Source organism: Penicillium pulvis (assembly GCF_028828015.1).
Source record: "Penicillium pulvis strain IBT 33274 chromosome Unknown contig_23_segment0_segment0, whole genome shotgun sequence".
NCBI classification, from domain to species: Eukaryota; Fungi; Ascomycota; class Eurotiomycetes; order Eurotiales; family Aspergillaceae; genus Penicillium; species Penicillium pulvis.
In genome coordinates, this window is record NW_026643075.1 from 4610225 (window position 1) to 4626482 (window position 16258).

At 49.0% G+C, this 16258-nt stretch overlaps 5 protein-coding genes across 5 annotated transcripts; 4 read left to right on the forward strand and 1 right to left on the reverse strand.

The window, feature by feature from the left end:
* The first annotated feature begins 1707 nt into the window (after positions 1-1707).
* N7503_006014 (glycoside hydrolase family 16 protein) lies at positions 1708-2948 on the forward strand. The gene is made up of 3 exons (XM_057065561.1): positions 1708-1849; positions 1906-2565; positions 2623-2948. The coding sequence occupies exons 1-3, from the start codon at positions 1727-1729 to the stop codon at positions 2935-2937; spliced, it is 1098 nt and encodes a 365-aa protein (XP_056923304.1). The 5' UTR covers positions 1708-1726; the 3' UTR covers positions 2938-2948.
* Positions 2949-3461: 513 nt separating this feature from the next.
* N7503_006015 (uncharacterized protein) lies at positions 3462-3806 on the forward strand (the record flags this gene model as incomplete). Its single annotated transcript, XM_057065562.1, has 2 exons — positions 3462-3482; positions 3522-3806. 2 exons carry the CDS (start codon positions 3462-3464, stop codon positions 3804-3806), a joined length of 306 nt encoding a protein of 101 aa, XP_056923305.1.
* A 2293-nt stretch (positions 3807-6099) lies between these two features.
* N7503_006016 (uncharacterized protein) lies at positions 6100-7706 on the forward strand (the record flags this gene model as incomplete). Its single annotated transcript, XM_057065563.1, has 4 exons — positions 6100-6211; positions 6279-6503; positions 6564-6806; positions 6868-7706. The coding sequence occupies 4 exons, from the start codon at positions 6100-6102 to the stop codon at positions 7704-7706; spliced, it is 1419 nt and encodes a 472-aa protein (XP_056923306.1).
* Positions 7707-8255: 549 nt separating this feature from the next.
* Positions 8256-11642, reverse strand: N7503_006017 (putative capsular associated protein; the record flags this gene model as incomplete). Its single annotated transcript, XM_057065564.1, has 7 exons — positions 8256-9828; positions 9886-10316; positions 10373-10525; positions 10580-10996; positions 11055-11398; positions 11450-11508; positions 11599-11642. 7 exons carry the CDS (start codon positions 11640-11642, stop codon positions 8256-8258), a joined length of 3021 nt encoding a protein of 1006 aa, XP_056923307.1.
* A 1116-nt stretch (positions 11643-12758) lies between these two features.
* N7503_006018 (ribosome biosynthesis protein KRE33) lies at positions 12759-16037 on the forward strand (the record flags this gene model as incomplete). The annotated part of the gene is made up of 2 exons (XM_057065565.1): positions 12759-15766; positions 15839-16037. The coding sequence occupies 2 exons, from the start codon at positions 12759-12761 to the stop codon at positions 16035-16037; spliced, it is 3207 nt and encodes a 1068-aa protein (XP_056923308.1).
* Between the last annotated feature and the right edge of the window lie 221 nt (positions 16038-16258).

Consider the following 16258-nt stretch of genomic DNA (forward strand, 5'->3'; position numbering starts at 1 on the left):
AAAATTGGATACTCCGGTTTGGACCCCATGATAGTTCCCATGCCCGTGCAGCGTGGCGTTCCTGCAGGTACGGGAGGCATGGGTTAGGGAAATGCACCCCGAGGGGTGGCTTTTTATCTGTGACACGTCTGTGGGGTCACATTGAAGGATTTTAGATCGTTTTAGTATGTTCTCAGCCGATCGGCCATAAGATTGACCTAACGAGGAATGTTGCAAGCAGAGGATCACGGAGATGGATCCATCACGAGTCCTGGAAGATGGCCGAGAGAAATGAAGAATCTGCTCATGCGATCGTTTAGGTTACTCTGGTCCATTGGGAAGTATACGTAAACCGTCAGCACGATAAATCCTGCGAACATGGAAAGTACCGGGTATTACTGCCATCCGAATCATAACCCCTGAAACCAACCATGGAAGAGAGCAATGGAAAAGAAACTTCCTTCTAGAATCTGATTCCTCATCCTTCTTACGCACATCCGAACGAACCGAATTGATTTTTTCTAATCCTCGAGTAAGAGATAAGTTGCAAGATTCTTTGGTTCGAGTGGAACTTCTAGGGAAAAGCTTAAAAAAGTATGGGCGCGTAGTACGCGCCCATTGGTTGATCATTCGCCACAATGAAACCAATGGGTCCCGACGATTGGATCGACAGAATCACCAACCAAGTGCATACAGCCAGTGAAGTGCGTCGGTACCATTTCTTGCACATCCGTGGAGTCGTCAACCTGACGAGTCAGCTCTCTCTCCCCTGATCGCCTCGCGGTTCCGAAACACCCAGCAAAACTTTCTTCTTTTACGGTCTGGGCTCGATTGCTGATTCGTGGCTGTTCGATTCGGCTTGCCGTTCTGAAACCGTCTTTGCCAACCTCTTTAAAAGGGATTAACCGCTCCACCATTCAGAGACTGGCATTCGGTGAAGAGAAAGAAGCCTTTAAAATAAAGAATTAAAGAATTATAAAATTAGGACGAATCACAAAGCACAAAGCGCATAGTATGGACAAAGGATAACCCAAATGACAGATACTCCGTGACTAAGTATAGTCTCTCTAGTCAACTTACCCTGGCCAATCCTGCGGTTGTAGACTCCGACGCGAAGATGTATGAGTTGTCGCCGCGTGGACGATCCAGACTCTCTTTTTCTTCAAATCGTGGATTCCTGTCAAAGAACCAGACAAAGCTGAAAGTTGAGTCTGGAACACCGAACCCTTGATCGGTTTGGTTCCGTGTCCCCACCCTGTTTCTTGGTACCTACGGTTATCAATTCCTCCCAGTACTAACAATGTGGTGGATAAGGTCTCATCCTCACTTCGAGGACCCGCCGTTCGCCCCTGATCCTTTCTAACCCCCGTTTCGAATCTCTCACATGGGCGCTGTCATGCCTGGAGTCTCAAGATCGGGTCGGGTGGATGCAGGCCCGCCACCCCGTGGATCACTTTTTTTTTTTGTCAAGCCCCCAGGGATATAAATCATGCATTATGTCTCGCCGTGTCTCTCTTTCTCTCCTTCATCCCCAGTCTTTCCTTCCTGTGCGTTAAATCGCCGTGACTTTCTCTTCATTCTTTTGGCAGGCCAAAGTACAATCCTTCTACAGGCTAGAACATTGTCTTTCCCTGCACTTCATTCCTTTTGATCTTGATTTGATACTTCGAAACTATCAGATCATATCTCAACCGTCTTTGACAGACTTGCAATCCTTTTATCAATCACTATAGAAACCACGGCAATCATGCACGCTTCTACACTCCTTCCGGCTTTGGGTCTTTTCGCCCAGCTTAGCACCGCAGGATACACTCTGCTAGATGACTATGGCACCGACTCGTCGTTTTTCGACAAATTCGAGTTCTACACGGTACGTCTAAGCGCCATACATCCGATTTGGGACGGGGCGCTAATTTAATGTTCCAGGAAACCGACCCCACCAACGGCTACGTGAACTATGTCGATAACTCCACCGCCTCTTCCGACGGTTTGATCGGTGCCGACGGTAGCTCCGTCTACATCGGTGTAGACTACAGCAATGTCGCTAGCGGTAACGGTCGCAACAGCGTCCGTCTGACCAGCAAGAACACCTACACTGAGGGCCTGGTGATCCTGGACCTGGCACACATGCCCGCTAGCACCTGCGGAACTTGGCCCGCATTCTGGATGCTCGGCTCCGACTGGCCTAACCATGGCGAAATTGATATCATTGAGGGTGTCAACCAGGATACCACCAACCAGATGACCCTGCACACCAGCGACGGTTGCTCAATCTCCAACTCGGGCTTCACCGGTACCCTCGACACTGACAACTGCTATGTTGAGGCTTCGGACCAATCCGCCAACTCCGGCTGCGCTATCGTCAATACCGATGATTCGTCCTACGGCGACGGTTTCAACAATGCTGGTGGCGGTGTTTATGCGACTGAGTGGACCAGTGATGCTATTAGCGTCTGGTACTTCGCCAATGCAAGCATCCCCTCTGATATCAGCAGTGGTAGCCCCGATCCTTCGGGCTGGGGTACCCCCGCCGCTAGTTTCTCCGGAGACTGCGACATCAGCTCGCACTTCCAGAACCTCCAGATCGTAAGTTATCTCCAAGAAAATAACACTGCGAAGCAATACTAACATTGCATCATCCAGGTCTTCGACATCACCTTCTGCGGCGACTGGGCCGGCGACAGCTCCGTCTGGTCCAGCAGCACTTGCTCCTCCTACGCTAGCACCTGCGACTCTTACGTCCAGAACAACCCTTCTGTTTTCGAGGGTACCCACTGGAGCATTAACTCCCTCAAGGTCTACCAGGATAGCTCGAGCTCTTCCAAGCGCGATGAAGTTCCCCACGCCCACGCTGCTGCCCATGCCAACTCCCGTCGCACAGCGAACCACATCCGCCCTGCTCCCCGTCCGGCCTGGAAGCACCGCCGTGCGGGATACAAGCACGGATCTAGCTTCTAGATGTTACTATCTGAAAGGCTTGGGATCGATCCGGTTCGGTTCAATTGATTTGAATAGAATCGTAGGATATGAATGACCATCTTGATCGATGGACTGTATCTGATCTGTATCTAAGAGATTGGGATCTGAGATCTTCTTGTTTTATACTTTCTTCTCCGCTGGAATCGGTTTTGCATGGCGCCTCAGAGCGTTCCTTTTGATGTTTGATGAGATCTGGCATGTTTATGTTGATGTTGTGATGTTTGTTTGCGATTTTGGAATATACCCTTTTCACTCGTTTAGTCTTTGCGCCACAGTTTATATTGAATTAAATCCAAATAGAAAAGTCCTGATCACTCTACTGTAACTGTATGGTGTATTCACTGGTATCATTATTACACAGCGCATCCCTATCCAGACTTGAAAGATTGTACTAGACTTGCTTTCATATGACAATATTCACAGTGCAAAGTTAGCAATTGGCGCCATGGCACCTGTGATAGGGTTCGAGGCCTCAAACTCTGGACTGTAAGTGGAGGAGCATCATGGCCAAATCAGCATCTCATGTAAGAAGAAGCCATGCTATATAGAGAGACGTGGACTAGCTTCCTGTCTCAGGAAATGTTTCGGCGGATTCAGCATTCGACACCATTGTTACCTTCCTGTTGCTAGCGTTGTTTTGCGAGTTGCTGACTGACATCCGAAAGAGAAACGTTCGAATCAAGTTGGAAGGAACTCCTTCTGGTCTTGACAGGCTTTATGAGCGAATGTTGAATCAAATTAGCGACTCGGATGATGCCGATCTTTGCAAGTATATCCTCAGTGTTATGATGACCGATTACCTCACCATCACACATGAAGAATTAGCATCTTACATCGACGTATCTTGAGGAATTGAAGACGATCTCGATCTAGCAGACATTATAGGGCATTGTGGCTCTTTCCTGACGCTCTAAGAACGCAAAATTCATCTAGTTCATTGGTAACAATGCCCTTTCTGCATCGACGAGCAACCGATCACATCTTTCCTGACGGAAAAGACAGTGTACAATATGCCATTTTCTCAGAGCCTTTACAGACAATATCGAGGACGCTAAGATGCGATATATACGACTAAGTTCCCTCCGGAAATTCGATCCAAATAGATCCCTAGCCTGATCCAAACCCGCTAGCTGCCATCCAGTACACTAGTGGATTTTGGGCCGATCACCTAGACTCGTGCTATCCTATCAAATCCGAAAACGAAAACCTCTAGGCTAGTGGCTGAGTCGACGTTTCCTTCCGCAACAATTCTTTCCAATGGCTCGAGGCTCTTAGCCTACTGAGAATCTTATCAAATGGCGTCGCTTCAATAGTAAAGCTGGAGAGTTTGTTTAAGGTCTGTATTCACCTATGCAAGTAAAGGTCTGTTTTGATTTTTTTGATTTTAAGATTATTTTAGACAACAGCGGAGAACTAACAACTACTTGATAGTTCGAGATGCATACTGCTTTCTCCTGCGTTTTAGAGCGGCGATCAAGCATTATCTACTTCTAATCTACGCCTTGGGACTAATATCTAGCCCACTGATTCAAATTGAAGCACAAGGGCCAACGTGGACGATTAAAAATCCAATAGATAGTGGAGGGGAAGTAGTGCGCATGTCTACAGACCTCCGAGTGCGATAGTGACGCGGTTTGGTCATTCTTACCCATGACTCCACGCTCCTTGCCTCGGCTTTCTACGATGAATTAATCCTTGTGGAGAATGCCCGCAATGGCCAATGCCTGTCGAGACTCCGGGAATATGGAGGTGGGGATAGCGGCAGGGTTAAATCAATCGCCTTTTCATATGACGCTATACGCCTCGCGTTAGCTTTGCTCGATGGACAATTATGTGGGATACCAGCACTGGCTGACGCTTACAGATCTTCCGTACTGAAAGATCTATTCACGCGAAATTATTCAATATCACCAATTCATTCCTCAACGTTGATGTTGGTAACATTTGCTTACCTTTGATCCCCTGAGGCACCCGATTCCCATTAGGTAGGGCTATAACTTGGAATGACATCTTTCACTTTCCTATTTCTTGAAAATGTTTGTAGAATAAGGACTCGAAGGTCAAAATGGCACGATATCCGACGTGAACTAACATCAATTGAACCTTTTCAACCGTGTTTAATAGATCATTCTCATGAAATAAAATCTATTCAGAGTTTTGTGCGAATCAATGGCTACAAATTTAACAGAAAATACTGTATTTTCATCGAATACAGCTCCAGATGTAGTAATGTATTAAAGTTTCATGTAATTTAGCGATCAATAGCACAAGCAGGAGTTTGTTACGTGAATTACCGTAAGGGGAAAACACCGGGGAACCCCCCTAATTCTTGTACTCTCTCCATGGCTAATTGCCTATAACCCTTATGACCCTTCTGAGAGAATTTATAGAAGCCTTTTATGTTTTAAAACCATCTAACTCGCGAGACAAAGTGTGACATGCCAATGCTCTGTACTCCATTAACCTCGTCCAAGAAGAGCACCGGGACCATGTCCACGGGAGCCAGCTGCGTAGTCCGTGGATCTTTTGTGGGGTATACCACGTACCCATTGACTTTGTACCTAGTTATCCCGTCTCATACCTAGGAATGAGAAGGTATAGGGACTTGGGTTCATGCGAGAATAGATTTTTTGAATGCTAAACGACCCATTAAATATTTCAATCGTATTGGCTCACCCCATCGGCAGCAATCTCTCGATCTCACTTGCGTTAGTTCCTCGGTCCCCCCAAGAGTTTAGCGGCGCACGGGTGAAATCCTGCGTTTGTTATGATTCCCTTGGACCAATGGGAATATTCGTAGACAGGGAACTATCTGGGCAGCCTCTGTGACAGGCCTAGACCCACGGGCTGACCGATAAGGAAGGGCACTAGTGCCGTATTAATTCCAATCGCGATTTTCTTAATTATGGCGCCATTAACAACGTGCGTGGTAACAATCGAAAATCTATAATTCCTTTAGGTTAAAATGTCAGAAATCTTCCAAGGACTCGGACCTCTCTTTCACCGTGTTTTTCGGACGTAACTTTCCTTTACCCTGCAGGGTTGATCTCACTCTTTCCCTTATCTTCGTATCTTCTCCCCCCCCCACACGGTCTATATCAGCTGCATCGTTCCTGCTATCTCTTCACACGAAATCTCATAATGGCGACCAGGATGGATGAAATCGACGAGAAAAAGCAGGGTGGTTACGCTCTGGGGACAGAGGTGGATCCGTCAACCTCGTTTGACAAGATCAATGCACTAGTTGCTGAAGGTGTGCGCCGCACCTTATCCTTGAAAACCACCCAGATGGCCCGCGACGGGACTGACAGCGATAATAGATCATGAACATGACATCAAGCTGCGCACCATGTCCTGGCAGAAAACGGCTGTTCTGCTAGCCGGAGATCAGGTGTGTTTGGCCATCATGGCGCAATCGTGGTCTCTCAGTGTGCTCGGTTGGGTTCCTGGCATCATCACAATGGTCCTCTCCGGCGTTTTGTTCTGGATTACTTCGATCACGATGCACAAGTATATTATGAAAAACCCTCAGATCAAAGACATCTGTAGGTCAAGCGCGCCCACCTCACGCACAGGACACATCCTTATTCATTGACTCTGCGCAGGTGACTTTGGATACTATGTATTCGGACAGAGCAAAGCTGCCTACGTCTTCTCGGCATTCATGCTGCTCGCGAATAACATTCTCCTGATTGGATTTCATGTCCTTACTGGTTCTAAGGTCCTGAATACCTTGTCCGGCCATACTTTGTGCACTGCCGTCTTTTCTGTCATTGTGACCATCATGGGTGTCATCATGTCTACTCCGCGGACTCTGCAGCACGTCAGCTTCATGTCTATGTTCTCCTGTGAGTCCTCTCCAGCTTGATTTTACCTTGTCTAGGCCTTTTGGCTAAACAAATAACGTAGCTGCCTGCATGGGAATCGCAATACTCCTCTTCCTCATTTTCGCCGGCATTGAAACGGCTCCCCTATACGGATACTTTGGTGACTACCCGACGGATGGACCCGTTAAAACATACGCGTTTCCCCTCCCGGGTACCACTTTCGTCAACTGCATGAATGCTGTGTTGAACATCACCTTCCTCTGGGTTCCACAGATTCTCTTTCCAACCTTCATCTCCGAAATGGAACGGCCCCAGGACTTCCCCAAAGCCCTGGCTGTGCTTGCAGCGATCTCAGCCATTTTGTTTATTGTCCCCCCTGCCATCGGATTCCGGTATCTAGGCCAATACGCCACGGCTCCGGCATTTGGCAGTTTGGGCGTTGTGTCGTACAAAAAGGCATCTTTCGGCTTTGTGATCGTCCCGACACTCATCATTGGCGTAATTTATGCTAATGTCTCCGCGAAATTCATCTACCTTCGCTTAATGGGGAAATCCAGACATGCGCACAGCAATACCGCTATCGGCTGGGGTATTTGGGTCCTTGTCATGATTGGCATTTGGCTTATCGCATTCATCTTCTCCGAGGTTGTGCCTAGTATGGGTGATTTCCTGTCCCTGCTGAGCGCGGCATTCGATTCGTTCTTCGGGTTTATATATTTCGCTGTCGCTTATTGGCAGCTGAACCGAGGAAGGCTTTTCGCTGGCGTGAAACAGACGACTATGACTTTGATCAACATCTTCATCATGGCTGTGGGATTGTTCTTGCTGGGACCTGGTCTTTATGCTGCTGTCGAGGCTATCATCGTGGATTACTCGGGGAGCGTGACACCCGCTTTTACATGTGCTAATATGGCCATCTAATACCTAAGGAGAGGCTTTCTGCTACATTTCTGATACACCATAATGCGTGATTTAGCTTCTGAATGATATTAATACGACATTTATGAGAGTTGACAATGATTTGTGTAATCTGCCTTTGGGAAGATCTATGGAGTTTACGCCAAAGGTGCCACCTTTGAAATTTATCCGCAAGGCAATCACTACTACTCCAGGAAATAGAGCCCACAATCATGAGTATGGATTACAAAAGCGAATGAACCCACAGGGTTTTAGGGAGGGTTTCATTCTCAATCCAAGGTTCATACTAAAGAGCTGTCATAGTCGAGGTGCCGCAGGGCTTAAAATCTCGGATTAACAAATCGTCTCATATATATTCGCTACTCTTCATGAGAGTAGTATATTTCGCGCGTCAAGTCCCCCCTTTCCAGCAGATCATCGGATCTTAGTTGGACAATGCATGTTAATAGACCTGGATTTGAACTGGGCCTTCCGCGCCGAAAATTCATAATGAAATTCATAGATCGTCGATTATTTTACAAAACATTATCATATAGGTAGGTAACACCTAAATCATGGTTTAAAACCTAGTTCTTCTCTTTGATCATCGGTCAGACGACCCCATTCGAGTAGAAGGCGGAAGAAATAGATCTCCATGTCTTCTTTGCGGAGGGCAATTCCAGCCCACTTTCGCCCTTGCTCGGCAATCCACCGGCCGTCCTCGTCATGGGCTTTCATTCTCATTGAATTGGCATGGGGATCATGGTCATCAGTGAGAGGGCCTGACACGCCTGCAAAATAAGCCATCGTGCTCCAGAAGCCATGGAGACGGATGTCGATAGGTACAAAATGGAACCACGAGACCATCCGCGAGTCGAACCATTGACGGAAAAGGCCGGTCTTGAATGGTACGCTGCGACTCTGCAGGAACGGCAGGAATCGACCGCTGAAACCGGCACCATCAAGGTCGAAGAGGAATCGATGGGACCAGTGTTCTTGAAAATCGACCTTCTCACTAAGGCCTAATTCTTCTTGTTGCTCATCACAGTCCCCGCAGCGGGTGATTTGATCGGCGATATGGACATCAGCACGGAGACCGAGCTTTTCTGAGGGTTCGTTTCCATTCATGATCTCGTACTTGTAAGATCTTGGACCAGTTTCCAGGAGTACAGAAACTTTATTATCGGTATTGTTGTTGACCAGATGTGCGAACCGCTGTCGTGGCATCCCCTTCCATTCTCCGAAGCGACTCATACCTTCGGACGTGCCACCAATCCAGTACAGGGAGTTGTCTTTGTCATTATACTCCGGATCAGGGTGCTCATGAGTTGGCTCATACTTCACTTTGTCAATATAGTTCCAGGGACTGGGGAAAAGAATGTCGTTGAATCCTTTCAGTGCGCTTTGACTGAAAATCGGCACCAACTCCTGAGACACCTTGAAAGACGCAGGGGAGATCAAAAGCCCATGAAGGAATGCGAGATCAGGCTGGTGACAGATATCCGTTGCAACATCAAAGTGCTTTGGGAATTGACCCATACTATGAGGATCTGTGCAGTCCAAACAAATGTCGTGCCGATTCCAGACTCGACGTGTGCGTGCTTTGGATGAAGCTGGACAAATGGCGCTCACGTATGGATCAAAAACACCCCGCCAAGCCCCATCGGTAAAAACGGTTTCATTCGTTTGGTCAGCTGGCTCAATGGGTCCCCAGCCATCCTTTCGGCTCACAGACCAAGTGCTAATCACATCTGATTCAGGATTGAAATCATATTCCATTTCCTTTGCCGTGCGCTTATGTGGCCATATCCTTTCCCACGGAACTGCGACGCGGGGCTCATCATTCAAGTTGAAAACAAGATCCATATCTGGTAGATGCTCAGAGAAATTTTCGATCATTTGAGCAGCGCCTTGAACCATCCACGCATGCGTTGGCTTGATTCCTTCCTGAACCCTTGGCTTGCCATCACGAATACTTATGCCCCCCAGGTCGTTGAAAGGATTAGTTGCTAATTTCTGGGTTGCTTCGCGCAGCTCTCGGGGCAGGACAGATCGAAAAGGAAGGAGATTTTTGTGAAGTTCATCAAAATCGTCGATGATCACAGATGATCGGTGCGTGGCATACTCGTACCACTTGTCGAAACCACTGAACAAGAATTAGACAAACACGACATAACAAAATGCTAGGCAATTCAATCCTTACGGAGGTGGATGCTGATGGTACCGGTTTCGATATTCGAAAACAGCTTCTTCCAGAGATCTGCTCTTGGCAGCTTGTTCAGAAAAACGATCAAATTGGATCGTCGCTTTGTGAACCAGTAGGTCGATCGGATGGGTATGTGAGAAGTGGTGCTTGGTCGAGGCGAATATGAGGCCGATGCTGCAAAGGGTAATGAACGTAACCTGCAAGGTAATATTGGCACGATACAATGACTTCGACTCTTCCTGTGAGACTATGCGAGCCAAGAGGAAGAGCACTGCCCCTGCCGTAGATGTTGCGAAGGGGAGAACGGCGTGATCCATGGAGATAAAAGGGAAGGGCAACTGCCGGAAAAGCAGGGTCGATACGGCGGGGAAGTAGATAAATATGAACCCTGCTATAATAGAAATTCCCAACACACCGTATGTTGGCAACTGTGGCTGTCAGTAAACATCAATATGTTACGGAAGACTATATAAGTAATACATACCATTTGCCAAGCTGATAGAATAAAGAACAGAGCCAATAGGGCTTGGCCAAAAGCACTTCGTGTGTACTTAGCGTCTAAGAACGGCTGGCCCCTATGCTCAGGGCGGCTCTGTTCAACAAATATGCTGATAATTGTCCAAATAAATGCAATAACCTGGTGAACCATTGTCAGAAAGTCGTTCCCAGCGTTCAAGGGCAAGCCACTTACGAGGAGGCCAGCTCCCAAAGACATGAGCGCTCGCCGATGCCTCCGCGTTTCACTTCTTTCGCTACCAAATTCAAATAGCTCAGCAACTCCAATTAAAATGAGCGAGTCAAAGACCAGACTGGTCAATCCAATAATTCGCATCCAAAATGCAGTCTTCAGAATGATGGGGCAAATATATGTGGATTGACTCCCAGCCAAGAATGACGAGGCCGAGAACCCGCCGATAGAGACCAAGGCAGCGGCGATAATGCCTCTGAGACCGCTCTTCGTCATATAATAGAAGCATCGCCGATAGACCGACTCAGCCACCTGGATAGGTACGCTCTGAAATCGGTGGGAAGAAACATATTCCTGCGTCGGCTGTAATCGCCGATAGCGCCAATAGTCATAGAGGGAAACAATGAATGGAATGGCATACTATTAGGCCAGGTGGTTAATTATAATGGATCTTATCAGAGCAAGGGCGATGTCATACCGAATATCCGGCTGGCACACATTCGCTGTTGAGGCTGACTCGGCGGAACAATTCAACTCGCAGACCACAGATGCTCAACAAGAGACCGAGCTTATACCAATATCCGGATCTAGCTGGCGGCGCTGGTTCATCAAATGCCAATATTGGGGATGAGATAGAAGAGCGCGAAAGTGAGGAGCGGGACGAGGATGGCGATGCAAGTTCAAATTGGTCGGCAAGTGGAATTCTAGATCGTTTCAATATTGGCGACGAGGGTCGCGACACCGACGGAATGAAGCGACCACAAATCAAGAAAACTGCTCCTGTGAGAAAGCAGGTCAAGATAGCCGTGTTTACCGGGCGATCTCAAGATCGAAGTCAGCGCGCGAACCACCCCGCTTGGAAAGACAACCTACCAAAGGCAAAGGTTGTGTTGTAGGTCGCGTGCAGAAAAAAGGAGCACAGAAAGAAGACCCTAGATAAAATGCCGCTGTTAGATTCTCGATTCACCTTTCCACATGAATCGGTATGGGATGCCTCGCGGGATGCCTCGCCAGCTACTTACCCCACCGAAACCTTGAGCCCAGTATCAGCTGAGAGCTGGAGCATCGTGCGTCCGAAACGTTAAATTATACTCGTACAGTACTGCCCATCGCGCCGTTTCGAAAATGTAGGTCGGATCACAGGGGAAGTTTTGCGCGCACAGAAACAGGGACACAGGGAGGAGGGTCCGACCAAGGCAAGGCAAAGGAAAACGCCCCAGGATCCCGGGCCCTGAATCTCCGGTGGAGCTCCGGTGAGTGGAGACACCAGGGGATTGACAGTCCAGCCACGGCCTGAATCAGGCTGAGGCAGGAAGCGCCGGACTCGTGGCCAGTAAGAAACGCGCGGCCAGTCATGATGGAGCTCTTTGGCGATCAAGTTGCGTCAACAGTGGGTGGTTGGATTTTGGTTGAGCACGCAACCATGGACCCCTTCGTGTACGATGTGCATTGCTCTCCTGCCCGACCAATGAGACGAGATATAATCGGAGCAATATCCGCCTTGGGCCTCTGGCGCCCTTGATTGCAGGCCACAGGCATGCCTCCAAGACACAACAAGATATGCCGAGCGATCGGCACCCAGAAGCAGGACTTGGCTCCCGCGCGCTCCACTTAGTGCTGGGCACTGTCATAGCTCTTGCGATTTTACTTGGCTCCAAGCGTAGCTCCATCGTGGTTGATTCTAGTATATTTCACCAACGATTGCATTTTGAGAGCAAATGAGACATCACAACGTAACACCATACCAGATAAACGCTTATCATACTCGGCCAGGTGGAGTCATTTGGCTTCTCGAAGCGGAACCAGGCTCTCCCTTCTTAGTTCCACTTTAGGAAGGAATCGACAGGGCCCATGGTCATGTGACACAGTACTGCCTGTCAGGTCATGTGATATATGGAACACGAGCTTCAGGCGGTGACGGTGGCCAGAAAAAATAAGGTAGGCGGTATAGGCTAGCAATATGATTTTTTTTCTCGTTGCCGTCCGAATTGGGAATGTTAGCGACTTGGAGGGTTCTTTCTGCCTCTGATCAACGTCCCAATATATCGGACCATTCATCGAGGGACTAGAGAATTTGACTCTCAATATAAAGCACACAACTTGTCCATCTTTCCTCCACAGGGAATCAACAACAAAGCCAAACCCCCCACCGTTTCATCGCGGCCAGCTCCGCACCATCATCATGCCGCGCAAGGCGATTGACTCGCGAATTCCTGCCCTGATCCGAAATGGTATCCAGGAGAAGAAGCGCAGCTTCTTCGTGGTGGTCGGTGATCGCGCAAAAGATGTGATCGTGAATCTCCACTACATCATGTCCAGTGTCGATGTGAAGCAGAACAAATCTGTGCTCTGGGCCTACAAGAAGGACTTGCTTGGTTTCACCAGTCACCGCAAGAAGCGTGAAGCAAAGATCAAGAAGGAAGTCAAGTACGGTATTCGTGAAGCCAACCAGGAGGATCCCTTCGAGTTGTTCATCACCCTGAACCAAATCCGCTATGTCTACTACAAGGAAACAGAGAAGATTCTGGGTAACACCTACGGCATGTGTATTCTGCAGGACTTCGAAGCCATGACTCCGAACCTTTTGGCACGCACAGTCGAGACGGTCGAGGGCGGCGGTATAGTGTTGCTGCTGCTCAAAAGCATGACCAGTTTGAAACAGCTGTACACTATGTCCATGGATATTCACTCCCGGTACCGAACAGAGGCACACGATGATGTTGTTGCTCGCTTCAATGAGCGCTTCATTTTGTCTCTGGGAAGCTGTGCTTCCTGCTTGGTTGTGGACGACGAGTTGAACGTGCTGCCTATCTCCGGCGGCAAAAACGTCAAGCCGCTTCCTCCCCCCGGATCCACCGACGAGTCGAGCTTGGACAAAAAGAAGAAGTCGAAGGATGATGGGCCGAGCCTGCCGGAAATCAAAGAGAGCGTGCAGGGCACGGAGCCTCTTTCCTCGTTTGTGAACCTTGCTAAGACGGCGGATCAAGCGAAGGCGCTCTTGGACTTCACCGACACAATCACCGAGAAGACATTAAAGAGCACAGTTGCCATGACTGCCGGTCGTGGACGAGGAAAGTCGGCTGCTCTTGGTCTCGCGATCGCAACAGCCATTTACCACGGATATAGCAACATCTTCATCACCTCACCGAGCCCCGAGAACTTGAAGACACTGTTTGAGTTCGTGTTCAAGGGTTTCGATGCGCTTGGCTACACTGACCATCTCGACTACACCATTCTCCAATCGACCAACCCCGATTTCAACAAGGCCATCGTCAGAGTTAACATTCACCGCAACCACCGTCAGACTATCCAGTACATTCAGCCGCAGGACGCACATGTTCTCGGACAGGCTGAGCTCTTGGTTATCGATGAGGCTGCCGCTATTCCCCTGCCTCTGGTGCGTAAGTTGATGGGGCCTTACTTGATCTTCATGGCCTCCACCATCAACGGTTACGAAGGAACCGGTCGTTCGCTCTCTCTGAAGTTGATTGAACAGCTTCGTGAGCAATCCCGAAATGGTAGCAAGAGCAAAGACACCGATGTGGCAGACCGCAGCACTGGCAAAGCCGCAAAGAACTCGGGCATGAATCTGGGTGGCCGAAAGCTTGTAGAGATTAAGCTCAAGGAGCCTATTCGTTACGCTCCAGAAGATCATGTTGAGGAGTGGTTGAACAACGTCCTGTGCCTGAATATTCCCGAGAAGTCCAGCACAAGATCGCAAAATTTCACCACTCCCGACAAGTGTCAGCTGCTCCAAGTCAACCGGGATACCCTGTTCTCGTTCAACCCTATTTCCGAAGGTTTCTTGCAGCAGATGATGTCGCTTTATTCCGCCAGTCACTATAAGAATACCCCCAACGATCTTCAGCTCATGAGTGACGCACCCGCACACCAGCTTTATGTGCTTCTCCCTCCAATTGACGAGAAAGCCAAGCAGCTGCCCGATCCGCTTTGTGTTATTCAAGTTGCTCTTGAGGGTCGTATCAGCAGACAGAGTGTCCTTAACAGCCTTAGCCGTGGCCAGCGCGCTGGTGGTGATCTGATTCCCTGGTTGGTTAGCCAGCAGTTCCAGGATGAAGACTTCGCCAGTCTCTCTGGAGCCCGGATTGTTCGTATTGCCACAAACCCCGAGCATCAAGGCATGGGATACGGTAAGCATGCCCTGAAGCTCCTGGTCGATTTCTTCGAGGGTAAATTCACAAGCCTGGATGAGGATATGGTTGCTCCTCAGGAGGAAATGGTCCGCGTTACGGACGAAGAGCTCGCCAACGCGAACCTTCTGGACGACGATGTGCGCGTTCGCAATATCCACACCATGCCCCCTCTGTTCAGTAGGCTGACAGAGCGTCGCCCTGATGCTCTCGACTATATTGGTGTCAGCTATGGTCTTACACCCGCTCTCCACAAATTCTGGAAGACTTCTTCCTTCCATCCAGTTTACCTGCGTCAAACGCCTAATGAGCTGACCGGAGAGCACTCATGCGTGATGCTTCGCACTCTGGCTACTGGTGCCAATGATGCCAGTTGGTTGGGATCTTTCTCCCGCGACTTCCACCGCCGATTCCTTGCTCTGCTCTCTTACCAGTTCCGCCAATTCCCCGCGGTCCTTTCTCTGAGCATCTGTGAATCTGCCACCGCTGGTGCTAAGCTCGATACAGCAGCCGTTCTGCGCACCTTGAAGAAGGCCGACCTTGATGCCGATTTCTCGCCCTTCGACTTGAAGCGCCTGGATAGCTACGCAAACAACCTCTTGGACTACCATGTCATTATGGACATGATTCCTCGCATTGCCGATTACTACTTTTCCAACCGTCTGGTTGGCAAGCTTGAACTCAAAAGTTTGCAGCTGCCGATCCTGCTTGCTCTTGGTTTGCAGCACAAGACTATGGATGATCTCGAGAAGGAGCTGGACCTTCCCGCCTCTCAGCTCCTTGCCATCTTCCTCAAGACCATGCGCAAGTTTTCCAAGCAGTTCCGCGGTATCGTTGAGGGTGCAGTTGCCGAGTCCATGCCCGCAGAGCAAAAGCCTGCTGAGCCTGCAGGTGGTGCCCATGATGATGATATCATCGAGGACCGTTTCAAGCCGCTGGATACCGGCCTGGACGAGGAGCTCAAGGAAGGTGGCCAGCAGATCGACGACGAGATGCGCGAGAAGCAGCGTGCGTTGATTGATTCTCTCCCCCTGGACAAGTAAGTCAATATTTGTGTTCATTTCCACCCTTGCGAGGTCCGAATGAACAATAACTGATTTCTAGCCTCCAGATACGCAATTGACAGCGGCTCCGCAGCTTGGGAAGACGCTGAAAAACAAATCCGCAATGGCGGTGCTGCTACTGTCAGCGTGAAGTCTAAGCCGTCAAAGCGGAAGAAGGGCGAGACTGCTCGTGAGATCTTCGACAAGGAGGTTGATGCTAAGAGGCAGAAGATGATCAAGAAGGGCACTGAGGGCCGCAAAAAATAGAGCTGAGACTCTGACTGTTTGGTGGCGTTACTTGGCATTCTATAAGGTGTTTCTGTGGCCTTTCCTAAGGTGGTTTCTTTCTTATTAAAATTCATGTGCAATGCTCGGCCCTTGTATATATTCAGTTGTACCAATATGACCAGCCTGGGTCTTGTGTGCAAAGATATCATGGAGCCCTGGAAACCCCGCTATTAATAAGTACTACCTAGTGTACCGTATTG